Source organism: Oncorhynchus masou, chromosome 5, assembly GCF_036934945.1.
Source record: "Oncorhynchus masou masou isolate Uvic2021 chromosome 5, UVic_Omas_1.1, whole genome shotgun sequence".
Lineage (NCBI taxonomy): Eukaryota > Metazoa > Chordata > Actinopteri > Salmoniformes > Salmonidae > Oncorhynchus > Oncorhynchus masou.
Window position 1 is genome coordinate 46,935,016 of NC_088216.1, and position 27,956 is coordinate 46,962,971.

General features: G+C 41.8%; 1 protein-coding gene across 2 annotated transcripts; it reads right to left on the reverse strand.

Moving 5' to 3' along the window:
• Positions 1–589: 589 nt before the first annotated feature.
• On the reverse strand, positions 590–27,930 carry usp48 (ubiquitin specific peptidase 48). 2 transcript variants are annotated; one of them, XM_064965760.1, is made up of 27 exons: positions 27,684–27,930; positions 27,063–27,197; positions 25,042–25,162; positions 24,707–24,848; positions 24,488–24,615; positions 24,149–24,273; positions 23,476–23,584; positions 17,072–17,205; positions 16,839–16,921; positions 14,505–14,684; positions 14,141–14,278; positions 13,616–13,765; positions 6,880–7,080; positions 6,672–6,786; positions 6,338–6,480; positions 5,918–6,117; positions 5,503–5,625; positions 4,750–4,811; positions 4,534–4,644; positions 4,280–4,410; positions 4,048–4,154; positions 3,819–3,926; positions 3,439–3,621; positions 3,216–3,341; positions 3,000–3,048; positions 2,834–2,860; positions 590–1,955 (listed from the first exon to the last, which is right to left on the reverse strand). In XM_064965760.1, the coding sequence occupies exons 2-27, from the start codon at positions 27,194–27,196 to the stop codon at positions 1,933–1,935; spliced, it is 3,153 nt and encodes a 1,050-aa protein (XP_064821832.1). In that variant the 5' UTR covers position 27,197; positions 27,684–27,930; the 3' UTR covers positions 590–1,932. The 2 variants fall into 2 exon arrangements, with proteins under 2 accessions (XP_064821832.1, XP_064821831.1); XM_064965759.1 differs by having other exon boundaries at positions 14,505–14,687.
• Between the last annotated feature and the right edge of the window lie 26 nt (positions 27,931–27,956).

A 27,956-nucleotide genomic window follows, 5' to 3' on the forward strand; every position in this document is an offset into this window, starting at 1 on the left:
CTCAAGCTAACAATCCTGAACCACAGACTTTACATGCAATGCAAGTACTGATAGATGGACTCTCAAAATTACACAAACATTTAGCCTGGGATGTTTCCCATGTGAACAGCATCCAAACTTATCACGCAGAGAAAAAAAGGGGAAAAAATGAAAGACCTGAAGGACATTTTGAAAAAGGGCATTGATGTGTGCGTTGTGTTTGGGTCCACAAATGGGAAAACATTCCATCTAAACATGAAGGATATTAAATAAGAGAACGGTGACTAAAATCTGGGTTTATAATTGCAATTCAACTTTGCCATGGTTTGCTGAGCTAGACACAGGTAACGTTAGCCTATTGCCCCTGAAAGGCCAACATCTAATTTCAGGGAAAAGTCCACAATGAAACTGACATTGAATGTGGAGAATGATACATTTGCAATAGAGCTGTGACCATGATCCCAATTGATAACTAAATATGGCCATTAATAATTGCATAATAACAAATAAGGCTACGACATACTGAGTTATAGGCTATTTATTAAATCCGTTTGCCAGCTCCAGGTAGGCTACACAAGTGGCACAAATTGACTTGCAATGGCTCCAGTGATATCGTCATTTCAATATGTTTATTGTATCAAATGGTAGGGTACAGTAACCTGCTATGGCATACCAATTAATAGCCTACTTAATTGCCAACAGATGCAAATGTAGCCTATCATTCTCCACATTTAATGCCATTTGAATCAGCTTTCAATACACTTCTGTTGACACACTCACTGCTCGAGCTACAAACTGCGCATTCTCCAAAAGGCATTTCGTTAAATCATTACATTAAAAAGACACCGATCTGGGATCAGTTTACCCTCTTTGGCAACAAATACTTCAAGATCAGTGCTTAGGGAGAACTCAACTGTGCTCAATGTTTATTCACTTATGAGAAATTTAAATTAGAGTGAAATAATTTTCTTCAATTGCAAAAGAAAATTATGCAAATAGTAGTACTAAAACTACAAACACCAACCATCCACTCTTGTAGTTGCAGTACAATACATCCAGACTTGGTTTACTGTGTATATTAGAGAATGAATTACAAAATGTGAGTATATACTTACTTAATCCAAATTCAGTGGTCAGAGGGGCGGTTTCCAGGACAAAGGATTAGGCTTAATCTGTGTCGGGGAAACCGCCCATTGTATTTTCCTACAGTGCACAAACAAGTCCAAAACAATGTGTGAGAATCTGTACATTCAAATTAGAAGAAAACATAACTTTATTGCCCATATGAAATAGAGAAAAGAACAGCTCACACCAAGGCCTGCATCTGTTTCTGACTGCAGCACAATCTAATCTAAATGTCCTATGTTTTTTTTTAAACTCATTTAAGAAATATACATATTTTCTTCTCCTAAATGTCACATGGGAGTATTCTGTTAACTTTGTTGAGGTTGTTTAACCACCAAACAGTTACAATTTTCAATATTTAACATTTGCATTCTTTAAATATGTATTATGCATTCTTTAAATATGACCACAAGCTTCCATTGAACAAAAAAATTTCTCTTGTAAAATTCAAGGAAAATTTTGTCCTACAATCAAAATAAAATGGGCACCTTCTACGACTGGGCCTATCCTCTCAGAAGCCTACGGAAGCAGACAGAAGAGAGAAGTTTGGGCTCCATATTGGAAGATGCCACTCAACTAATGACCCGTTTCTACTCACAGTCCGGGCAAAGAGAGCGTGACCACATAGTCCCAGAGAATGCATAAACGTCTTTAAATATTAAAAGCCAGCCGCTACTTTTGTGATAAAGAAAGGGTTTGCAACATAGTCACAGTTTAAAAAAGAAAAAAATTAAAGCACTTTTCCCCCCATTCATGGACACTATTTCAAGCATTTTATTCTTGTTGTCCTGCTTCAGTCCGCTTCGAGGGCAGCGACTTGTGTTCTCTTCAGTGGCCAAGAAGCCCAGTCCCTAAATGGATACATACACATGTTTTACCAACACTGACATACAATCAATAAATCTGGTCAAATTTAACATAGCTCCACATACTGCAGGTCAAGCATGTAAACACATTGGCCATGTCTGAATACCCATACCAGCGTACCACATACTTAAACTGCATACTATGTACTCATCGTCGCATACTATTTAGCACATACCGTTTAGTAAAAAGTATGCCACGGCCACAACGCAGTAGCAGCTTCTGACTGGCTGAGCAGGTGGGGCGGGGACGAGTGCAGGTGGATTTTTCCAAATTCAACAGATATGTATCGCATTAACCAGCCTGATAATAGCCAATTAGATTAATTTCTCCAAACTCTGAATAGAATAAGGTGTAATAGTCTACCTATAACCAGCCTGAGAAGGATTATCACATTTGACCTATACCGTAGCCCATATAGCCAATCTATCCGATTGTAAAAAGGACTGAAGACAGAAACAGATCATTTGGTTCCATTTCAACATATTTATTAGTGAAACCAAAGTGCTGTAACATATACACACACACATATGAAATAAAATAGCCTAGTACATACAAACGTTTCAAATCAGAAGGAAAAAAATGTGGGGTCTGTTGAATCGCAAATTCAGAACACTATTCTCAACAATGTACATACTAAAACATTCTATTTTCGCATACTGAGAATGTGTTGTGCGCGATTACTGTTTCGGGTTATTGGTCAATTTCGGTAGCACACCCCCATACCTGATTATCAGCTGTTGTCAAAGCCAAAATTAAAGTACTCTCGAAAAGCCACATACTACTCAAACTGACAAGGACGCAAGTATGGGTACTCAGTCACAACCATTGTCTAAGCATAATAGTGATCAGAAAATATCCTTACCTTTGAAACCTTCTTCAGGCATACACACTGAGAAGAGAGCACAGAAACAGTTGTTTGAAAATAGGATCTTTCTATTCATAGGCAAATGCGAAAAAGGAATTTCTGGGTGTACGAAAGAACAAAAGGGAGAAAAACAAATTATGGAAAGAGACGAAAATAAACATACCCTGATAAACATCATCCATTGCTGCAAAATCTGCTATGGGTTCATCAGCCTGAGAGAAAAAGACAACACAGATTGAGGAATGAGCAACTGCATTCGCTGATCGTCTCCAGTAATCACTTGACGACGTGTTCGCTTTCCCATTAGATACCCATCTTTCCAACGCCGGGCGCATCGTTCAACAAAAAGTCAACAATCTAAAATGGGGAGTGTTCGTACTTTCAGACAGATGACGCTCTCTGGGATGACTCCTAGGCTGCCGAGGGTGGCAGAATCGTCCGTAAGACACCGGCCGTCGATGGACAGGTTCTGATCAAACGGGGCCACGGAGAAGGCATGCATGATCTGAGAGAGGACCATTACAACACACCAGAGTTAGGATCAGGAATGAATAGATTCAGAGTGGTGCAAAGGCAAGGAGGATATATTATGAATCCCTCGCCTGTATTTTCAACTCCTTGAGCGTCTGATTGGCTGAGACGATGAGTGCTTTCTCTCCCCGGAGCTTCCTGTGCCTTGTGCTCCTCCTGATCCCCGATTTGCCACCACTGGCCATGGGGGTGGGACTTGCGGCAGCACTGACGGTGCCGTCACTCAACTTCTGACGTTTTGCCCCGTCCTCTGACTGGACAGAGGGTCATGTGACCAGGAAGCAAGGGCAACATTGGGTAATATTACATGTCAATCATCCTCTAAAGGGTTTCTCACTTTTACATTATTGGTAAATAGCTTAGAGTTTCCACAAAACTACTCAAACATTCGATTCTTAAGAGACTTATGAGCCATAAAAAGTGGAACTGAGGCGAGCGGTTTGTATCCTACCTGGCTGAAATCAGGGTCTCGCTCTCCATCCACCTTAGCAACAGGCTCCTCCCTCTCATCCTCTGCCTCCGACCCGCTCACATTCATCTCAGGAGCTGCATCCTTCAACTACAGAGGAAGACACGAGTTGTATTCTTCTCTGGAGATTCATTCTATTTACATATACACTGACAAGAACCATTTACTACAGAGAGAAAGAGGGAGAAGAGAGAGCGAGAAAGAGACTCACCCTCTTGTCGTCTATGACCTTGCGTACGTAGACTGTGGCTTGTGCATACTCTCTCATGTCCCTCTGCTGCTGGAAAATGAAGCCTTCTCTGCAGTCCCTACACAACTCTGGACACACACATACACAGTCAACTCTCACACAACACCGTCAAACAGTTCCTCTGCAGATCTCAAATAATCAAATCACCAACAGTCACGCAGTCAAGGGGAAATCACGTGAGCTCAAATCTCACCAGGCTGGGTGGTGTACTCCACACTGGAGCCGTTGGGTGTGGCCCCGCTGATCCGGCAGATGGAGATTGGCTGATCAACCAGGAAGTGTCTGCTGATCACCTCCCATTCGTCGGGCCAGAGAAGAGCTATACTGTGCAGAGGGAACACCACACAACATGAGACCAGGAGGGATGGATGATAAAGACCAGAGAAGTGCTGTATAAAACACAACAACTTGAGTCAAGTGGGGTCAGAGGTCAGTGAAGTCACTCACTGTTGGGCGTCTCCCTTTAACATGGAGTCGAAGGTGAACATGAAGCCTCTATGTGGACATAGGAGCAAACTGTTCCCTACGCTTGACACTGGGGTGGTCTTAGTGGGCCTCCTATAGACAGACACAGAAACACAGAAAGTCAGAGACATTCATGCCATCTTTGACTTTTTTTGGACTGCTTCACCATCCAAACTGTTGGATTTGGAAAGGACTTACCTGATGAACCTTCTCCACTCGTCCACAAAGAACAGAGGAACTATGTAGAGAATATCTGTCTCCTAAAACAAAGATGGGGTTGATCAGTATGTCAACAACATATATTCAGTTTATCCAATAGTATATTTACTCTAAGAATTGAAGGAAGGAATTGTTAGCCGTTTTAGTACCAGCGTCCCAGCAGTCGTAAGCCATTTTATTACCAGCGTCCCAGCAGTCGTAAGCCATTTTATTACCAGCGTCCCAGCAGTCGTAAGCCATTTTATTACCAGCGTCCCAGCAGTCGTTAGCCATTTTATTACCAGCGTCCCAGCAGTCGTTAGCCATTTTATTACCAGCGTCCCAGCAGTCGTTAGCCATTTTATTACCAGCGTCCCAGCAGTCGTTAGCCATTTTATTACCAGCGTCCCAGCAGTCGTTAGCCATTTTATTACCAGCGTCCCAGCAGTCGTTAGCCATTTTATTACCAGCGTCCCAGCAGTTGTTAGCCATTTTATTACCAGCGTCCCAGCAGTCGTTAGCCATTTTATTACCAGCGTCCCAGCAGTCGTTAGCCATGTTATTACCAGCGTCCCAGCAGTTGTTAGCCATGTTATTACCAGCGTCCCAGCAGTCGTTAGCCATGTTATTACCAGCGTCCCAGCAGTTGTTAGCCATTTTATTACCAGCGTCCCAGTAGTTATTAGCCATTTTATTACCAGTGTACTAGCAGTTATTACCTGTTATTAGCCATGTACTACCTACTGTTATTACCTGTGGCCACTTGGTGAGTGTGGGCCTGTTCTTCTCTTGGAAGAGGTTGAGTAAGGAGCTCTTCTGTTCCGACGCCATCATCCTGTTCAGAGCCTCATTCTCCTTCCCCTCTCGCTCCAGCCTCTACAAGAAAACACAGGGGTATCACACAGTTAACACATTTACATTTTAGTCATTTAGCAGACACTGTTATCCAATGACTTAGAGGAGTAATTAGGGTTAAGTGCCTTGCTCAAGGGCACATCTGAATTTCCGCCTAGACGGCTCTAACCAGCAAACTTACAGTTAGTGACAATGCTCTTAACCGCTAGGCTATCTGCCGCCCATTAATCATTTGTAGTTTTTTTTTCTTCACACTTTTTTTTACAGTATCTCTAATCCCTCCCACCACATCCGTCCGTCAGTCCCTTCTTACCAGGCACTGCTGACAGGGCTCCTGTAGCTGGGTGAACTGGGGGGCTTTGGGGAAGTACACCCTCAGTTTGGACCACACCTCCTCAGTCACCAGCCGCCGCTCGCTCTCCAGGATACTCAGACCGCCATGCCGACAGAGGATGTCCTCGTTGAAGGTCTTCATTTCCTCCTCGTCTCCGTCCAGGTTCTCCGGGCCGTACTCTGGAAACAGACAGCAATAGTCCAACAGTGAGCAATGCTTTGATAAAGACAAGAATCAGACAGCAATAATCCTCATGATCTCTGTGCAAAGAGGGGAATGCATGTTATTTCTCACCTGACTCTAATAATAATAGTGGAGTTCTCTACTCCACCTTCAGTCATCGTGATAACTGGTCGTTTTCCAAGTTGTACGATTTGTGATCTCTGCTGGTTTGTGTACCTTTAGTAGCAGTGATCTCTGGTCCCTCTCCATTGGTTTTGCCGTTGCTGTGTTTTGTCTCCTCCTCATCCTCCTCCAGCTGCTCCAAGGCCAACTGTCTCCAGCTCCGCAGAGACGTCTTGCCCGCCCAGTACCCCTCATCACTGTCGGACAGGGGTGAGACGTAAGAACACACACTTGCACAGGATACAATTACTAAATGCAGTATTAAACTGTATTACTATTTTTTTTTTTTTATAAGTGCATTCCGCTTACTTACAAAGTTATGGTTATTTTGACCAACCGTTTTACGGACACAAAATGTTGCCATGAATCTGAGGGAGTCAGCGGTTACCTTTTGGGCGGGCACTTGACAAGGTTGGTGACTTCTTTGTAATCCTCGGCCAGCTGGTTCTTTAGCCGCAGCACTCTGCATCTCTGCCCCACACATTCCTCACAGAGAGTTGAGCCTGGACACACAGGGTCACACACAGAAGAGGTCAGAGGTTGCAGAGAGGAGCTGAGAATATCCACTGCACGTCAGCCATTGCAATGGCTCTTACCATCTAGCCTGGGTCCTCCTCCATATTTGTCGAAGAGAAGCTCTGCAGCTTTGACGGAGATCCTCTTGGCCTCCCCCACCTTGTCGGGGTGCAGTTTACCGTGAGAACACAGGAAGTTGCCGTTGTCGATTTCTTTGGTGACCGTCGAGTCATCCAGCCATTTCTTCAGCCACTCCAGAGGCACAAACTCATACTCTTGGCCTGGAAGAAAAGAAAACAGCAACATGCAGGGTCCGACATTAACAACGGGCCGCAGGCCCAGGGCAAGTACAAACATGTTAGGCTGGTGGATTTCGTCATTCACTGGCCCGACCGGACCAGTAACTTCTCAACGCATTTTGCGTTCCAGTTTGACATCAAATTAAAATTTGGTCACATGCACAACATATTTAGCAGATGTTACTTATTAAGCAATAAGGCCAGAGGAAGTGTGGTATATGGCTAATATACCATGGCTAAGGGCTATTCTTAGGCAGGACACAGCCCTTAGCCGTGGTATATTGGCCATATATCACAAACCCCAGAGGTGCCTTATTGCTATAATAAACTGTTTACCAACATCATTAGAGCAGAAAAAATTAATGTTTTGTCATACCCATTGTATACCATGGCTGTCAGCCAATCAGTATTCAGGGCTCAAACCACCCAGTTTATAATGCGTTTTTTGCGACATGTATTGATCAGTCACAGTCTGTCATTGAAAACCATTGAAGACAACACATGGAAAAGTCATGTTATTTGTATTTGAGCAATATGATTGGTCGTCAAAGGCCCACCACGCTCCCTGCATGTCACAACTTCTCATTCTCAAGAAGTACATATAGTACGTATACGTTGATGCACTGCACACGGGAGCTGTGCAGGTTGAAGAGCAAAAAGAAGAGCTCGTCATTCCACTCACTGAGCTTATTTATTTTAGGGAAAGTGATTTACAAAAGTAAACCTTCAATAGTGAACATACCAGCAACATGTTGGCTACTTGATAACACGCAAAAAATGTAATTTAAATTAAAACTAGCATTCATATTGACAAGCCTACTGCAGTGGAGTGCTGGAGTAGTGAACTACATGTAGTACAACTAGTAATTTAACTACATGTTGCAGTAGCTTGGTGTTAGTTGAACTAAAGTCAAATCTAGGTTGTGTTTTCAGTAGTTAACTACTTTTTTTGCCATGTAGCTAACTACTGGAACTACACTACTTTTCTGCTAAAACAAAAGATGGGCGAAGTAGGCAAGAATTTCCTTTATTGTTTTCATCAGACCTACCGAATTCTCACTTGAAACAATTTTATATTCTGTAAACATATGAACCCTGTCCTTGCAATGTGTAGTCTGATTTACAATTTTTTCCGAAGCAGTTTGGATATAATAAACTACTTTTTAAAAGTAACTTTATTAAGTAAACTATATGTTTCTTAAGGGGTAGCTTTACGGTAGCTTAACTTGTTACAGTGTAAAGTAATTGGTAAACTATATTTTCAGAGTAGCTTCCCCCAACTGGTGTGCCGAGAACAAACCTTTCCTAATCGTGATAAATTTGTTTAACACTCACTTATAAAACATGACCTGTGGAATGCACATGGAATTTTGACTTGGGAGCACCAGCACAGGAAAGATAATACATTGAATTACAGGCACGTTTTACATCTGGATCTTTGTTTCGTGTCCAGTTCGCTCAGGCTGTTACAGTATCATTTGAGGGGCGCGCATCACAAACAAAGTCATTTGTATCATTTTACTTCACCTGTGAGAACCATTAGCACAGGCAAGTCTGATTAGGCGTAGCCGTACCACACAGCCTCTGCCACAGAAACAAACGCATGGCTTCGTGTCCGTGGTTGCACCTTTACTATTAAGCAAACCACTTGTCTGTAGCTCAAACCGTTAAAAAAGGTGGAAACGTCTAGGAGCAAAAACGGCACAGCCGTGACGTGGTAGGCCATGCAAGCTCATAGAACAGAATCACAGTGCTGAAGCGCGTAAAAATAGTCTGTCCTCGGTTGCAACACTTACTACCGAGTTCCAAACTGCCCCTGAAAGCAACGTCAGCACAAGAACTGTTCGTCGGGAGCTTCATGAAATGGGTTTCCATGGCCGAGCAGCACACAAGCCTAAAATGACCATGCACAACGCCAAGCTTCAGCTGGAGTGGTGTAAATCTCGTTGGCATTGGACTCTGGAGCAGTGGAAACGCATTCTCTTGGGTGATGAATCACGCTTCACCATCTGGCAGTCCGAAAGACGAATCTGGGTTTGGCAGATGCCAGGAGAATGATACCTACCCCAATGCATTGTGCCAACTTTAAAGTTTGGTGGAGGAGGAATAATGGTCTGGGGCTGTTTTTCATAGCTCAGGCTAGACCCCTTAGTTCCAGTGAAGGGAAATCTTAACGTTACAGCATAAAATGACATTCTGTGCTTCCAACTTTGTGGCAACAGTTTGAGGAAGGCCTTTTTCTGTTTCAGCATGACAATGACCCCGTGCACAAAGCGAGATCCATACAGAAATGGTTTGTCGAGATCGGTGTGGAAGAACTGCACTGGCCTGCACAGAGCCAACTCGTATTTACTGGTTGGTGGCGCTGTCTGCTAAAACAGTTGGCTCATAATTCAATGGTTGTGTGTTCTAATCCCACATGGGACAGAATTCTTTACTTTTGAGCCTTTATTTACAATATTTCAGCCCAAGCCGACACACTTCTAAAAGTGAAAAAATACCTGTGAGAGGGGTTGCCCTTGTAGTAGTTTTTAATACAGTACCCAAGACTAATTTGTGAGTTGATTTGAACATTGGAAAAAGAGCGACTGCGTAAATACCGCAATGGGGGTTGGATTGAATTGAGCCCCTAATCTTCATTTTCAATGTGATGATTGCACTTTTCTCCTCAACACAATACAGCAATAAATGCGAGTCCACATTTCAACTAGTTTTTCTGCACCCCATGGGGGATTCAAATGTACACTGCAAGTGTAAGATCTCGCAAGTGTACCCGGGTAGCTTGCCCCCCTGGGTTCGAAAATGTTTGCACAAATTTGGGTAGCCTCCAGAACATTCAAATGCCTTGATTCAAACCCGAAATACAAAACAAAATGATTAAATACTTGATCAGATTTATCTTCCAGATTGGAAACATTTGTTGTAGTATTGTGTTTATAAAGTCATGACTTTACAATTTAAATTAGGGTTGGGTGATATGGCCAAAATCTCCTATCCCAATATAAGTCATTTCATATCCCGATAACTGTACATATCACAATATAGCACATTTTCAGTAAATTCAATTAATAAATAGTTAATATCTAAAATTACCACGTAAAGGCCTATTTCTTATTACATTTTGAATTATACTCAAATAAAAAATGTGTTTATTTCGAACCTTTGTGCAAATTTTCAATTAAGCATGTAACAAAAGTATTAAATATTAATGTAAACAATCTAAAAAGGTAAATAGAAAACACCAACTATAGTTGAAAAGACAATAAATAAGCCTAAAATAAATATTTTTTTAAATGGTGGGTGGGTGGGCTTGCCTGTTTTGCATGTTATTTTTGCATTAATACGTGTCATATATCAATTTGCATTTGGTACCTTGGGTCAAGTGTTAGCACGAACTCACGAAACCCCCGTTTCTCGACCGTGTAAATTGAGGCCCATGTCTTTGCAGATTTAAGTTGTAACAGCAGCTGTTCTCGTTCCATCTTCGTGATTATTTGCCATATGGAAAAAGCTTCTTGCAACGTCTGAGTCAGTGGTTTGTTTTGTGCACTCGACTGTACTTTTTTGGGTCTCATCTGTAGACTCTCCGTACTGTTTCACATGTTCCTTGCGTAGGTGGTAAAAGAGGTTAGTGGTGTTTGAGCCTGTTGTCAGGACTGGCCTGCGCATATTATGCAGAGGCCGTTTTTTTGGTCCGAAGTAGCCCCTTTTCGGTACGAGCTCTGTGTCACTTTCATTCTCCTCCATGTTTGTTTGTTTTGCAAATGTCCTTCCACACCGCATGCAAAACGTCCTCCAATTGACGAAAATATATTGCCGTAAAGAGTGTGATTTGCGACAAGGAAATAAACGATAGAGCATAATATGAAACAATAGACGTTTTTCTATCGTCACACAAAATATATCGTCATATCGCCCAGCCCCAATTTAAATTACTGAAAATGTATGAATTCGGTGTAATGTTAGTCGTTTCGGAAATCGTCTAGGCCTAGATGATCTCGACTGTTTTCGAAGTAAAAACATTAAACCCGTCTTCGAGACTAAAGTCTGCCCACATTATCTTGAAAAATAAATCAAACATGGCTGCTATATGAAACGCAACAGAAAATAAAAGAATGTGCCAGAAAACAATAAGGCTAAGTGGATTTGTACTCATTTGTTACCACTTAAGGCGTCCACATGCTTCCCATCCAAAACGGATTGAGCATATATTATGATGACATTGTGTGACTTTTGTTTGTTTTGGTCTTCGGCAAGGGTTTTGTCGGCTGTTCGTGCACACTAGACTTTGGTAGCCGAAGTCTACGCCCGTTGGTCGATGATCAACAGTAGGGATTCCTCAATTAAGTGTTTGTTGTCATTCAACGAGAGAACTCGTTTTCATGTGAATTTTCTCACTTGAGAAATACTACACCAAACATCCTAGTTACAAGTAAAAGTGTGTGACTAAAATGTGGACCACACCGCTTGAGACGCATGCCCTGCAAAATACATTTACACATACATGTTATTCAATCATGGCACCCACACTGCTCACGAGCGTCTGCGTAGCCGGGCATTAAAATAGAACTTGGTTCTATTGTGAAGCTTAATGCATTGCAAGTCCCGCCTCCTCATTAGTTTATAGAAGCATATACCCACGTGGGTGATTGAAAGATGAACTAAGGTCCACAGTCCAGTCCAGTTGGTAGTGGTAATGCACCTTAAAGTTGGTTGCCACCGCCATACAAAGTCCAAAGAAGAAGACGAAGAAGCCTGAAGGAGGAGAGATTACTAGAAATTAACTCTGTTTACCCTTTTATCTGTGGATTAATTGTCGGAATAGAGGACCTTGTGCATTTCAGTTAAAATAACAACCCAATGTTTACATCCCAGGACAAATTAGCTCGCTAGCTAGCTAGTTAGCTAGCTAAATGTCCCCAAATTAATATAGTTGGTTCAGAGTTCATTTTGATATTTCAACCTGCGTGTCCTGATCGCGCCTTGTGTGGGTGGACAAAATCAACATGCGCACGAGCGGTCTGGTAAGCATGTAAGACCTCCTCGGCAAAACCGCCAAAATTTATTACAGATTTCTTGAGTTATGTTAGGCTAATTGAGACTATTTTGAGGAAGTGGCTACGGTTTCTCAAGAGACAAAGAGTACTATTGCCCTTTTTTGAAGTTAAGATCTTTTAGATTGACGCACAGTTGGATTTTAAGTAATATAAATTTAAAAATCCCCATTAAAATCTGTCAGTTTAAGCTAGAGATATAAGGTGTTTAGCATGGGCTGAGTCTCAATCCAACGCATCCATCTACGTTGACCATCTGCATCTGTGGTGGAAGGTAGCCGAGCAAAAGAGGTGTGTCTTCAGACAATGAGACATCCCGAAAATCGGTCTTCTCGTGAAAACGTCTGTAGCGTTTTGTTCTAAAACCCCCACAAGTGCCACGGGAATCGTACAAATTCGTCAATGCTGATGTGCCAACTTTGTTTGTAGCGTCCGAACCGTTTGAGCTACAAACTAATATGACCCCATTATGGAAAAGAGTGACTCAAGAACACCATTATGTTCTCCGATTTGGTCTACAAACCCCCACAAGTGTCACAGGACTTGTCTGAAAGTAACCCATACAAATAAATGGAAGTATGGAGTGAGGTAATTTTGTGCCAACAAAAATAAGGGGTGAAATGTGTAAAAAAATGAGCTTTCTTATATCTCCTAGATATTAAAAAAATAAATATTTTTAATTTTACCTTTATTTAACTAGGCAAGTCAGTTAAGAACAAATTCTTATTTACAATGACGGCCTACCCGGCCAAACCTGGACGACGCTGGGCCAATTGTGCGCCACCCTATGGGAGTCCCAATCACGGCCAGATGTGATACAGATGTGATATGCTATAGTAGTAAAGGACAAATTCAATGTTTTATCAAATCAATTAAAAATAGCTAAAAGATCCATGGTATATCCATCTCAAAACAATTCCATATGTATTTTTGGCTATAAAATCACAACTCGCACATGCTCATACTTTTTCAGTTTGGACATTTATTTTTAGGCACATAGGCGAGTAAAATGGTCACCCTGTAGTCTTGAAATTCACTCACAGAGATGATGAAGGAGCAACATTCTTCCCCCTCCTCAGTGTAAAGAAATTAGACTGGAGTCATCCACAGCACACACAAATCACACTGCAAACAGGTACCGGGAGGCGGGACAGATAGCAGACTGTCAAACTAGCAGTCTTTCCCTTGTGTCGCTCACTTTGTGACTGACAGGTGCCTGTCCTATCAATAGATCTCTAGAAGATGCATATCGTTCATTCTTGCGAGAGGGCTCAGCTGACTTTTCTGAATAGCGAATTGAAAAGTAGCGTAATTAATTTAAGTGGAAAAAGTTGTGGGCTGAAAATTAGTCGGTTTCGCCGACAGCCAGCGCTAGTGGAAAACACTGGCATTAAACATCATGAACATATAACTACTTCCATATTGCAATATTGTGACATGTCTGGGGTAATGTTTTTACCAACCGTCTTCCGCAGGTAAAAGCTCGTAGAGTTCCTTCACCTCTTCGTGCTTGGCCTTGCCCTTGTCGACGCTCTGCTTGCGCATGTCGGCCATTTCCAGGCACCACTCTTCAAACTTCCTGTTATCTCGGTCCACCAGCCTCCCCAGAAAGCCTGGCACAGATAGAGGGCTCCCACTGACATCACAGCTCCCATCGCTGGGTTCAAAGGTCATACAACCACAACATTCTAACCAGGCCTCTGCAGCAACAGGTAGTGTACCATGCACATTTAGCCAATTTTACAATAGCAGGGAATATCGAACTACACAGTTCACCCGGGAATAACCTTACTAGAGAATAGCTTTTACCATCTATACATTTATTCTTAACTATTTTTTATCTGGGGTGTTGACTTGTTGACTATTTGAATCAAGTATGTCAAAGGTCTGTACACACTGCAGCCCTTTAGCTAGCTCAATTCTTACCTTGCACATAATGTATTGTACAACAGTAATCGCCAGGTGCAGTACAATAGTTCGATCCTCACCTGGCACCTCAACGTTGGTCTCCATGGGGTCAGTGTCCTCCTCTCTCTGGCATTTGTACACCAGCATGTAGGCATTTCTGGAGCAGTGATATCCTTTACTGCACTTGGGCTTACGGGTCTGGGACTTCACCGTCTCGGCTGGAGAAAGACCAGAAGAACAGCAGCGAATGCGTATAAGAGAAAAAGTGATCAAGAGTGGAAAGGGTAGGACTTCTACCACTAAACAACTGTCCATTTTTAACCAAAATGTATTACAAAACAATACTGCTACAATTCAGGGAAGTGAAGGGAAAGAAAAGGAGGAGAGGTGAAGGGGGTATATATGGACTAAGGGAGGGAGGAGCAGGGACTCAGGGAGGCTCACCGATGTCCTCCTCGATGCCCAGCTGTAGCTTTTTGCCTTCCATCTTCTCAATCTCCTCGTCGTTGAACTTGTACCAATCGCTGGTGCGGGCGTCTCGCACGTGGGCGATGTAGTGACCAGAGTAGGCGCTGACCCCGCGGTGGATCAGGACCGCACTCAGCTCGTACACACACTTCTCATCTTCTGGGGACGTCACCCAAAGAGGCCCAAAAAACAAACACACACACACACACACACAGACTAACCAACTTTCCACAGCATGGATTATGTGTCTGCAGCCTTTACACCATGGGTCTTTACATTTGATTTCATTCACTTTTTGACCCCACCCTACCATAAAACATCCATGTCTTCATAACTGGAAAAGATAAATGGTTGAGTTTGATATATTTTTTTAAAAACTTACAGAACAGGGTTGTCAAACTATTGTATAATTACAATAAAAATTACATCTAAAAATGCATAAAATCTGTTTTACCGTTTTCACATATGTAGCTTATTTGACATTTGAGGCGTTTGTGTTGTGCCCGTCATCGGTTGAGGCACAGCCTACTCTTGAATTCAGGATGGGTGTCATTTCAAATCATAGAAATATCATTAATAGAATGGAGATAACCCGTCAGACCACTGCAATTTAGCTAGTAAATCAATTACATTTTTTACTTCCAATTAGTACCACAAAGATGGCTGCCGTTCCACCCAGCATTGAATGTAGACCTAAATGGTCATGTCTATTTGATTATCTATATTTTTATGATTTCAATAGTTTTCCTATGGCAGATTGACAGTGTAATTTTAAACAAATTATATTCCCATTCAAGTCAGGATCTCTTAAGTGTGGACCTCCAACCATCTTTGTGCTAACATTTGAAAGTTGAACATTTGAATTGTATTCCCATTTTAGTACATTTATCAGCCAAAACATGACACCCACCCTGTATTCAAGAACATGCTGTGTCTCAACCGATAGCGGGCACAACACACTTCAGATTATGTAATAGGATCCAAGTAACATATGCAAAAATGAAAAACAAAACTGATTTTACACATCAAACACTATGTGAAAAGTAAACAAATGACTTAATATTTTTTTTATATAAACAAATTAAATCATCAAATTGACAATGTCAATCGTTTATTTTTTTCCAGTGATGACGACATGGATGTCTCAAGGTATGGTGGGGTATGCAAAATGGGTCTAAAAAGTTTTAAAAAATCTCAGTTACTTTCAGACCATTTGTACCATGGGCAAATATGCATAGAAAGTTTCATTCAAATCAAAAGTGATTTAAATCAAATGGAACAACCCTCACACCATTGTCAAAAATACTTTCTCAGAACTTCAGTCATGTAGCGCAACATGGGCTATTCTAGGTCGACATTTAAGGGCAATCAAAGAAAACGAACAAAAAAAATACGCTCTTCACTGCATAACTGATTGTTTAGTTGGTGTCCTATAAATAACACTGTGCCAAGTGACAATTCTCTGTAATGGTATTTTCTTACTGTATTAACATGTGACACGTGGTCTCTAGCAGCAGTCTCCATTTCTCTTTCTATTTTATTAATTAAATGTGTTCCTGGTTACAATTGTGAATTGAACTGACCTTCTGAGAGTGTCAGCTCCCATATTAGGTCAATACTGCTGTCTACTGGTCATTTGTAAAGGTAAAATATGTCTGTCTCCTGCACCATAAATGGCATTTAAACAAGAGAGAATCAATCAAATGGAAATAATTTGTAATAAAACAAAGTAATGCCTTTCATTTGTATAGGTTTAATGTGTCAACATTTATTGATCTTGAATCGCAATGTCAGCAATATGATTCCAAATCAGCCAGCTAAGAAACTTATTTTCTCATTCAGCTAAAGGTCTCCATCTACCAGCAGGAAAACAAATTTCTTCATTTGATCCTAGTTGGCTTTTGCATGTATGGGTGTCATGGCAACTAAATAAACAAATGCTAGCCTCCATGACCCAAATTGAGAGAAATGTTCGAAGAAGTGATGAGCAGGTCGTAGCTAGAATAATTAAAGAATGTAAACAGTACATTTGGTCACGTGTAGGAAGTAAGGCAGTCTTTATATATCACCAAATATGCACGTAGAGTCATGAAATGTTGTATTTGTACTCTTGAATGCGTTACAATGTATGATACCTACTTTTTTTTTGCCAGAGGGGTTTAAATCGTCACGAGGAAAGAGGGGGAAATAGGTCACGGGTAGGCGTGTCCGAGTGTAGAAGATGACGCGCTATCCATCTTTATCAGTAATTATTTGGTCACATGTATAGATTGAGGACAGCGTGTTTTGCCATTGAGAGGCTGGCAATACCTTTTTCCTCCAGAAACGGGCCCATGTCCAGCTGCTCTGGGAAACTGATGAAGGTGTTGAGCTTCTTCTTGTGACCCGTTTGTCTGGAAACCAGAGGAGGAAAGACAACATTCAGCAACACCACTGAGTTGTTGCATTGACCCTCAGTATATGGCCACTACTCAGGGTAGGTAGTGAAGAGTGGTAGACTAGAGACTACAAAATTACAGATGGAATGAATGAATCAAACTGACCTGTCGAAAACGAAACGCATGAGCTGCAGGTTGAGTACCCGTGGGAGGCTGTGCAGTTTGATGCGTCGAGCGGCGTTCTGTTTGCTCTGGCAGCTTTCACAGAAGTAGCGGTTGTCACCATCCAACTTCTCTTCCTGCAGAGAGAATTCACAGGAAAATATTTTTTTTAAACAACTCAAATCAACAACTCACAAATGTTGTTGTTTTTTTAACTGTAAGATGCTGTTGAAACATGCTGAATAGATTTCTATGAGATGCCAGAAGAGCGCTTTACTTGCTTATTTTGAGAGCCGTGTTAGCTAGCAAATGTTGTGATATCTTTAGTGTGGCTAGCAGGTAAGAGCAATTAAAGCACTTGTAGGCTAAATACAGCTGGCAAAATGTCTTATATTAACAGAGAAAATCCATGTCCATGGTTGAAACATATTTACTAGTTTCGGGGTTCATCTGGATCTGTGAAGGTAACGTGTTGGTTGAGCTGATGCAAGGACGAACACCAAACGCACAAATAGTTCTGGGCGCCAGCGTGCAAAAGAAGTAACCATGATGAAACATAGCAACGTCGGAGCACATGTGCTGTGATATGCATTGCTAAATATCATACCTTTTGGGGCCTCCCGAGTGGCGCAGCGTTCTAAGGCACTGCATCGCTGTACTAGAGACATCATTACAGAACCGGGTTCGATCCTGGACTGTGTCGCGACTGGGATACCCATGAGGCAGCGGACTATCAGCCCAGCGCCGTCAGGGTTAGGGGAAGGTTTGGCCGGCCGGGATGTCCTTGCTAGAACGAGATGGGGCAACTCCTGTGGCGAGCCGGGCACATGCACGCTGACATGTTCGCCAGTTGGACAGTGTTTCCTCCGACACATTGGTGCGGTTGGCTTCCGGGTCAAGCGAGCTGTGTCAAGAAGCATTACGGCTTGGCAGGGTCGTGTTTCGGAGGACGCATGGCTCTCGACATTCGCCTCCCCGAGTACGTACCGGAGTTGCAGCGATGGGACAAGACTAACTACAAATTGGATATCACGAAATAGGGGAGAAAAGAAAAGAAAAAGTAAAGAAAAAAATATGTACAGTACCAGTCCAAAGTTTGGACACCTACTCATTCAATACTTTTTTATTTTATTATGTTCTACATTGTAGAATAGTGAAGACATCAAAGCTATGAAATAACACATATGGAATCATGTAGTTACCAAAAAAGTGATATATATAAGATTCTTCAAAGTAGCCAACGTTTACCTTGATGACAGCTTTGCACACTTGACATCCTCTCAACCAGCTTCATGAGGTAATCACCTGGAATGCATTTCAATTAACAGGTGTGCTTTCCTAAAAGTACATTTTTGCAATTTCTTTCCTTCTTAATGCATTTGAGCCAATCAGTTGTTTTGTGACCAGGTAGGGTTGGGATACAGAAGATATCCCTATTTGGTAAAAGACCAAGTCCATATTAATGACAAGAACAGCTCAAATAAGCCTAGAGAAACAAGAGCATCAATACTTGAAGACATGAAGGTCAGTCAATTCGGAAAATGTAAAGAACTTTCTTCAAGTGCAGTCGCAAAAACCATCAAGCGCTATGATGAAACTGGCTCTCATGAAGACCACCACAGGAAAGGAAGACCCAGAGTTACCTCTGCTGCAGAGGATAAGTTCATTCAAGTTACCAGCCCAAAATAACTGCATCAGAGTTCAAGTAACAGACATATCTCAACATCAACTGTTCAGAGGAGACCGACAGGCCTTCATGGTCGAATTGCTGCAAAGAAACCACTACTAAAGAGCACCAATAAGAAGAAGAGACTTGCTTGGGCCAAGAAACACAAACAATGGACATTAGACCAGTTGAAATCTGTCCTTTGGTCTGAGGAGTCCAAATTTGAGATTTTTGGTTCCAACAGCCGTGTCTTTGTGAGACGCAGAGTAGGTGAACGGATGATCTCTGCATGTGTGGTTCCCACCGTGAAGCATGGAGATGGTGTGATGGTGCTTTGCTGGTGACACTGTCAATTATTTATAATTCAAGGCATATTTAACCAGCATGGCTACCACAGCATTCTGCAGCAATACACCATCTCATCTGGTTTGCGCTTAGTGGGAATATCATTTGTTTTTCAACAGTGACCCAAAACACACCTCTAGGCTGTGTAAGAACTATTTGACCAAGAAGGAGAGTGATGGAGTGTTGCATCGGATGACCTGGCCTCCACAATCACTCAACCTCAACCCAATTGAAATGCTTTGGGATGAGTTGGACCACAGAGTGAAGGAAAAGCAGCCAACAAGTGCTCAGCATATGTGGTAACTCCTTCAAGACTGTTGGAAAAGCATTCCAGGTGAAGCTGGTTGAGAGAATGCCAAGACTGTGCAAAGCTGTCATCAAGGTAAAGGGTGACCACTTTGAAGAATCTCAAATATATTTAGATTTGTTAAACACTTTTTTGGTTACTACATGATTCCATATGTGTTATTTCATAGTGTTGATGTCTTCACTATTATTCTACAATGTAGAAAATAGTCAAAATTAAGAAAAAACCTTGAATGTGTAGGTGTGTCCAAACCGTTGACTGGTATATACAGTGGGGCAAAAAAGTATTTAGTCAGCCACCAATTGTGCAAGTTCTCCCACTTAAAAAGATGAGGCCTGTAATTTACATCATAGGTACACTTCAACTATGACAGACAAAAAGAAAAAAAAATCCAGAAAATCACATTGTATGATTTTTAATGAATTTATTTGCAAATTATGGTGGAAAGTAAGTATTTGGTCACCAACAAACAAGCAAGATTTCTGGCTCTCACAGACCTGTAACAACTTCTTTAAAGAGGCCCCTCTGTCCTCCACTCGTTACCTGTATTAATGGCACCTGTTTGAACTTGTTATCAGTATAAAAGACACCTGTCCACAACCTCAAACAGTCACACTACAAACTCCACTATGGCCAAGACCAAAGAGCTGTCAAAGGACACCAGAAACAAAATTGTAGACCTGCATCAGGCTGGGAAGACTGAATCTGCAATAGGTAAGCAGCTTGGTTTGAAGAAATCAACTGCGGGAGCAAATATTAGGAAATGGAAGACATACAAGACCACTGATAATCTCCTTCGATCTGGGGCTCAGAGAGCTGGGACCAAAGTAACAAAGCCTACCATCAGTAACACACTACGCCGCCAGGGACTCAAATCCTGCAGTGCCAAATGTGTCCCCCTGCTTAAGCCAGTACATGTCCAGGCCCATCTGAAGTTTGCTAGAGAGCATTTGGATGATCCAGAAGAAGGTTGGGATAATGTCATATGGTCAGATGAAACCAAAATATAACTTTTTGGTAAAAACTCAACTCGTCGTGTTTGGAGGACAAAGAATGCTGAGTTGCATCCAAAGAACACCATACCTACTGTGAAGCATGGGGGTGGAAACATCATGCTTTGGGACTGTTTTTCTGCAAAGGGACCAGGATGACTGATCCGTGTAAAGGAAAGAATAAATGGGGCCATATATCGTGAGATTTTGAGTGAAAACCTCCTTCCATCAGCAAGGGCATTGAAGATGAAACGTGGCTGGGTCTTTCAGCATGACAATGATCCCAAACACACCGCCCGGGCAACGAAGGAATGGCTTCGTAAGAAGCATTTCAAGGTGCTGGAGTGGCCTAGCCAGTCTCCAGATCTCAACCTCATAGAAAATCTTTGGAGGGAGTTGAAAGTCTGTGTTGCCCAGCAACAGCCCCAAAACATCACTGCTCTAGAGGAGATCTGCATGGAGGAATGGGCCAAAATACCAGCAACAGTGTGTGAAAACCTCGTGAAGACTTACAGAAAACGTTTGACCTCTGTCATTGCCAACAAAGGGTATATAACAAAGTATTGAGATAAACTTTTGTTTTTGACCAAATACTTATTTTCCATCATCATTTGCAAATAAATTCATTAAAAATCCTACAATGTGATTTTCGGGAGAAAAAAATTCTCATTTTGTCTGTCATAGCCGTCTTCATTGACCTTTCGACTCTGTCAATCACCATATTCTTATCGGCAGACTTAGTAGCCTCGGTTTTTCTAATGACTGCCTTGCCTGGTTCACCAACTACTTTGCAGACAGAGTTCAGTGTGTCAAATCGGAGGGCATGCTGTCTGGTCCTCTGGCAGTCTCTATGGGGGTGCCACAGGGTTCAATTCTCAGGCCGACTCTTTTCTCTGTATATATCAATGATGTTGCTCTTGCTGCGGGTGATTCCCTGATCCACCTCTACGCAGACGACAGCATTCTATATACTTCCGGCCCGTCCTTGGACACTGTGCTATCTAACCTCCAAACGAGCTTCAATGCCATACAACACTCCTTCCGTGGCCTCCAACTGCTCTTAAACGCTAGTAAAACCAAATGCATGCATTTCAACCGTTCAATGCCTGCACCCGCACGCCTGACTAGTATCACCACCCTGGATAGTTCTGACCTAGAATATGTGGACATCTATAAGTACCTAGGTGTCTGGCTAGACTGTAAACTCTCCTTCCAGACTCATATCAAACATCTCCAATCGAAAATCAAATCTAGAGTCGGCTTTCTATTCCGCAACAAAGCCTCCTTCACTCACGCCGCCAAACTTACCCTAGTAAAACTGACTATCCTACCGATCCTCGACTTTGGCGACGTCATCTACAAAATAGCTTCCAACACTCTACTCAGCAAACTGGATGCAGTTTATCACAGTGCCATCCGTTTTGTCACTAAAGCACCTTATACCACCCACCACTGCGACCTGTATGCTCTAGTCGGCTGGCCCTCGCAACATATTCGTCGCCAGACCTACTGGCTCCAGGTCATCTACAAGTCCATGCTAGGTAAAGCTCAGCCTTATCTCAGTTCACTGGTCACGATGGCAACACCCACCCGTAGCACGCACTCCAGCAGGTGTATCTCACTGATCATCCCTAAAGCCAACACCTCATTTGGCCGCCTTTCGTTCCAGTTCTCTGCTGCCTGTGACTGGAACGAATTGCAAAAATCGCTGAAGTTGGAGACTTATCTCCCTCACCAACTTCAAACATCTGCTATCTAAGCAGCTAACCGATCGCTGCAGCTGTACATAGTCTATCGGTAATTAGCCCACCCAATTTTACCTACCTCATCCCCATACTGTTTTTATTTATTTACTTTTCTGCTCTTTTGCACACCAATATCTCTACCTGTACATGACCATCTGATCATTTATCACTCCAGTGTTAATCTGCAAAATTGTAATTATTTGCCTACCTCCTCATGCCTTTTGCACACAATGTATATAGACTCTTTTTTTCTACTGTGTTATTAACTTGTTTATTGTTTACTCCATGTGTAACTATGTGTTGTCTGTTCACACTGCTATGCTTTATCTTGGCCAGGTCGCAGTTGCAAATGAGAACTTGTTCTCAACTAGCCTACCTGGTTAAATAAAGGTGAAATAAATAAATTTAAAAAATAGTTGTAGTGTACCTATGATGAAAATTACAGGCCTCATCTTTTTAAGTGGGAGAACTTGCACAATTGGTGGCTGACTAAATACTTTTTTGCCCCACTGTATATCATAACTTTGATTAAATAATAATGGGCAAATTTGATATGTTTTGAATCGCACAGTATTCATGTTCATAACATTATCTACATAGTGTAGCTGAAATTTCGCAATTCCGTTTTCTGGGTCACGGAACAACACATTTTTGGTTGGTGGCCCTTGGCCTATACCGGGGCCCATCTTTATGTAGCTCCGCTATTACCAGAGGATATAACCCTGATGTCATAATCAATTGTTACTTGCGGAACGCTGATGTCAAAATGCATTAATACCTTGGGGAACACTGATGTCATTATACAATGTTACGAGTTTCAATGTCATGTGCACAAGTACAGTGAAAAGCCTTTCTTGCAAGTTCTAGACCCAACAATGCAGTAATCAATATAAATGTAGTAATAAAAATAACATAAGGTAGAACAAAAACACAAATAAAAATAAGACATAAAAAGACATGACTAGTGAGTAAGCTATATACAGGGTCAGTTCCAATACCATATTTACAATGTGCAGGGATACTGGAGCGATAGAGGTAGATATGTATAGGGGAAAGGTGACTAGGCATCAGGATATTTGATAAACAAAGTAGCAACAGCGTATATGATGATTGTATGCGACTGTGTGTCTGGAGTCAGTATAAATGTGTGTGCGAGCAAATGGAGTGTGTGTGTGTTGAAGTGTTAGTGTGCATGAGTGTGTAGAGTCCTGTGAGTGTGCATAGAGACCGTTCAAAAATAAATGTAATCCAAGGGTCAACTCAGATAATATGTGTAGACATTTTGTTAGCTATTTAGCAGTCTTATGGCTTCATTGTTACCTTGGGGAACTGATGTCATAATGGATGGTTACCTTGAGGAACTCTGTAACACATTCTGTAAGGTTCTTGTGGCCCTGGATGTTGAGCTCCAGTTCGTAGAATCGGGACGGCAGAGGAGAAGCACGACCACACTGGTTACACCTGTGTTGTAAAGCCAAACAGAGAAACACTCAGGGACAGGTTTACTCAGTGTCCGTACCAGTGCAAAGTCTGCAGTTTGCAGAGGGTTGAAATGTATCGGTGTTGTGTAGAAGTCTTGATTGATTTAAGGCAACAACAAAAAAACAAGGTAGTGCAATTACGTTTTGATCTTGATCCAAAAATCATACATGGCAAAAGCGTGGCCCGGATAAAAGGATAACCTTTGCAGCCACAAAGCCAGAACCTCTAGTTAAAAATGCTAGTGTCCAGTCTGACATGGACTCTCCAGTTAACCTGACACAGCACTTTTCCAACTGCCTTTATGATGCTAATAAAAGACTGTTAAATCCTGTTGCATTTCTGACTGGCACCACCACTGATATCAAAGTACAAAATAGTCAGACGCTTGACTTTATAAAACCCAGCAATAAAGCAAGAAAGTACAAGGACATCTCTCATGGCAACCTGAAGATTCCAAATTCTAACAAATAAAACTACAACTAGGTTGTGAGAATGTTATTTAAGTCTGATTAAAGTTGACGGCTGAATGTAGTTCTGGCTTACACAGTGACGTAAGACATCTGGCCACAGAACTGCTGCTGGATGACATTATGCAGGTTTGGGTTCTTCTGTTTGGATAAGGTGTCCTCCAACAGCGAGAGGAAGAGCTTGGAAAACTCTTGAGCGTCCTGAAAGCAAAAGGAAAGAAGACGGGCAGGAGCAAGAAAGAGTAAAATAAAAACACAGTTTCAACTTTAAAATTGTATTATTTGTTTTCCTCCTATAGCCACTATCAAAACAAATAAGCGTCTTCCAAACATTGTGAACTCTTCACACAGACTTTCCTGTACATGTATAAAAAAATATTTAATTTTTTTTTGAAAGATCATTGGGACCCTCTACCTGCTGTTGTCCTGTGTCCAGCCCCAGAGCCTTGACCAGCCCTGAGGGGTCGATGTACCTTCTGTTGCTGTTCTGTAGCAGTGCAAACAGGTACTGCAGGTGTTCACATATGCTGCGAGGCTCGTAGTCTGAGAAAGGGAAAATTGTGTTTCAGCTCTACAATTTGGGTTTACCTGAGGTCACCTATACAGTTGGCCTGATCTCTGAGGGCTTGCACACCTGAGTCCATGTTGTGCTCCTCTGCCCTGGCGTTCTGACACAGGTACAGGGTCCTACGCAGCTCCAGGTTGTGGAACCACACCTGCAGAAAGGTGTTGACGTAACATGTGGCGCCCAGGTTTGTCAGACCCACAAACGTGTTCTAAGAGGGAGAAAGAAAGCGATGGACAAGTACAAACAAACTTGTCTCTTACTCATCCAGTGTTTCCACATCAGTGCAGATCAAAAGGCAGACATTTTAACTTGAAGTGGAACTAAGTAATGTGGATTCACAAACAGGCAGGAGCACATCCTTGCAGATGTGTTCATTGTGAATGTTGTGGAAGTATGCCTACCTTGTCCCGGCGCTCCGAGTTAGGATCGTCAATGTTGTGGAAGGTGTTCTCGTCAATCTCTCCCAACCAGGCATGTTCCCCAATACCGACAAGACAATTAGGGTTCCCTTTGCAATTCCTCCTGTATAAGCAAAGTCAGAGGGAGAGACGTCAATAGCCTAACAACAACTTCTTTCACACATTTTTAACTTGAACGCAATTGGGAGACAGTCTTCTGGGTGGGGCGTTAAAAGTTCCTTCATTCATTCATTCATTGGATTCCTATCTCCTTTCTATAATACCATCTCTGGCAACGGCACCATGCAATACACCCTGGACTAAAGAGGCAGACAAATAGGAAAAATGTGCTAGACCCTCGGATAAATTACATATTTCTCGTGGTAGGAATATTGCAAAAAATATATTCAATGGCTATATGATCAATGGCTCATTCGAGAGAAGACATCCTCCTGAGTTATGACATCAACTAGTATTGAAATCTGTGATACAACCTGGATTCGAACCAGGGACTGTAGTGACGCCTCTAGCACTGAAATGCAGTGGCTTAGACCGCTGCGTCCATGTGGTAACTATTTAACTGTACTAGAATGCTCAAAGGGCTGCTAAAATTTTATATATTGGTATCAGGTTTTTTGGCAAGGACAATATTGGATATCATATTGGCCAAAAATGTCATATCGGTGCATCACTATTATTTTTATTTGTCAAACTGCAGCCGAGCACCGATGATCATGTCACCAGAATAAGACCCTTGATATTTATTGGAAAGGAGCATCAAGCTCATCGTCTTGCATTTTCACCACCCTGTGAAGTTCATATTTCATCTCTAGCCTAATAAACTGCATGCTTTCCCGATGAGTCATAGTGGGAGGACCACACAACATGTCAATATGTGACAACGTTTACTTCGGTATGATGTTATATCAATAATTGCACAGAAAAGCATTTACACCTACATTTTTTGCTTAATTGTCTTGTTACCATCAGGCCTGTCATTAACGGTTGCATTTTTTTTATCCAACATCCACTTTACTCGTGTAAAAAGGTTGGATGGAAACCTGGTTAATGATGTCAACATTTGTCTCGTGATGCACTTGACATGATAACCGTGTCAGAGTTTGGAACAACCCCCCCCCCCCCTTTTGTTCCATGCTAGCTGAAGATCTAGCTAGCAAGTAACTAGCAAACACCAGACACAGATGAAAGGGTAAACAAGTATTTTTGCCAGAGACAAAGTGTAAACTTTTAATTATATTTGCTGACAACCTAGTCAAATTTTGGCACCAGTAGAGTAGCTATATAAACCCCACACCCCTCTGCAAACACCTTCTCCTATGTTTGTTACAAGGGGGTACTTATTTAAATTAGGTAAGAGAATATCATGTTACCATTGGTGTATTAAAATTAGCATTAGGGGGTCACTTTATCCCCTTAAATAATCTTGACCCCTTATATATTACAGCCTCCTGAATACAAGTGTTTGACATGGGGGAGGGGACCAGTAGGGTATTGTTACTAATGTCCTTTTTCATACTTTGGTCATATTTCATTCAATTTCATGAAACATGATTTTGACTGTTCTATGGCAAGTAGCCCTTTTGTGCATAGAGTTCTATGGTTTGTTAAACTTGAAATCAATGGTTTTTGTTTGGTATACATTTTAAAGTAAAGAAAAATAATAAGTATCAGCGTAATTCCGTTACCAAGGAATTGTCTATACCATTCAGTAATGTGAATATCAAAATACTACAGGAAATGAAAACATGACAAGTGCTTCGCCTGTCTTTCCATAGATGGAATCTCATTGTGTAGCCTATGTATACACATGATATTCAACCGACTAGTTAACTACAAAATAATAAAATAGCAGACAAAAGGTAGTTGTGAAACACAATCAATTCACCCTTAATGTTCTCGCAACATTATAGCAGTTGAATATGACATAAAGGACACGTTTAGACATTGGGAATTGAAGAAATTAGCTAGGGGAAAAAAATAAGTAGCTAAACTTGCACATTTACCTGCATGCTCCCCTCTTGCACGCCGGTACACAGATTCGGTAAGCTATCTCAATATGTTCCCGTTGTATGTCCTCTGGTCTCACCGACTCGACCCAGCGCCAGGCTGCTTTCTCAAGCTGTACGCGAGGCGCCATTCTGCAAGAAAACAGAGCCTACCATGGGTACCCTGACAAAGAGGTGCCGAGGATGCTGCGGCCTAACTCGCGCTGCTACTGGCACAGCGCAGTCACTCAACGTCGTTAGCTAGCTAACGTTAGCCAATTGGCTAAATGTAGGTATCTAGTCGTCGGCGAAAAAAAGGCCTAACAAATACTGTAGCTACAACGTTAATCACATCAGGCAAGCAGTTCAAATGACATGAGACTTGAATTACAGAATCTAAACATTCTTCCAACAACATACATAGGCTAACACTAGAATCATGTCAGCTGATGCATTGTCGTAGCTAACTAGCTACCAATCATAATGTTAGCTAGCTTGTCAGATATTCCCCACTGCAAATAACTGCGTAGCTAGCTAGCTAGCTAGGTCTAAAGCTAACGTTAGCTAGCTAGCTACCCATCATTTCTTGTTAGCTGATAATATAAATATTTTTTATTTTTATTAAATGTACATTCGAACCTTTCGTGCGTGTATCACAAACTTCTGATTGTGCAGCTGCATATATTTTCATATTTTATTCAGTTTGTTTTAGATTTAGCGCCCTTGCGTCAGTTTTTAAATAAATAATTTCCTCCTTCAGTTTTAGGCGCAAGTACTAACGCATGACATGCGATTGATGTCGACGCAGCTACGTAGCCACTTTCAAAGAAAATGCGGGGGACTCCATAAAAATAGAGAGGAAGAGACGAAGCGAGAGGTTTTACCACAGATAGAACAATGAGACAGATATTT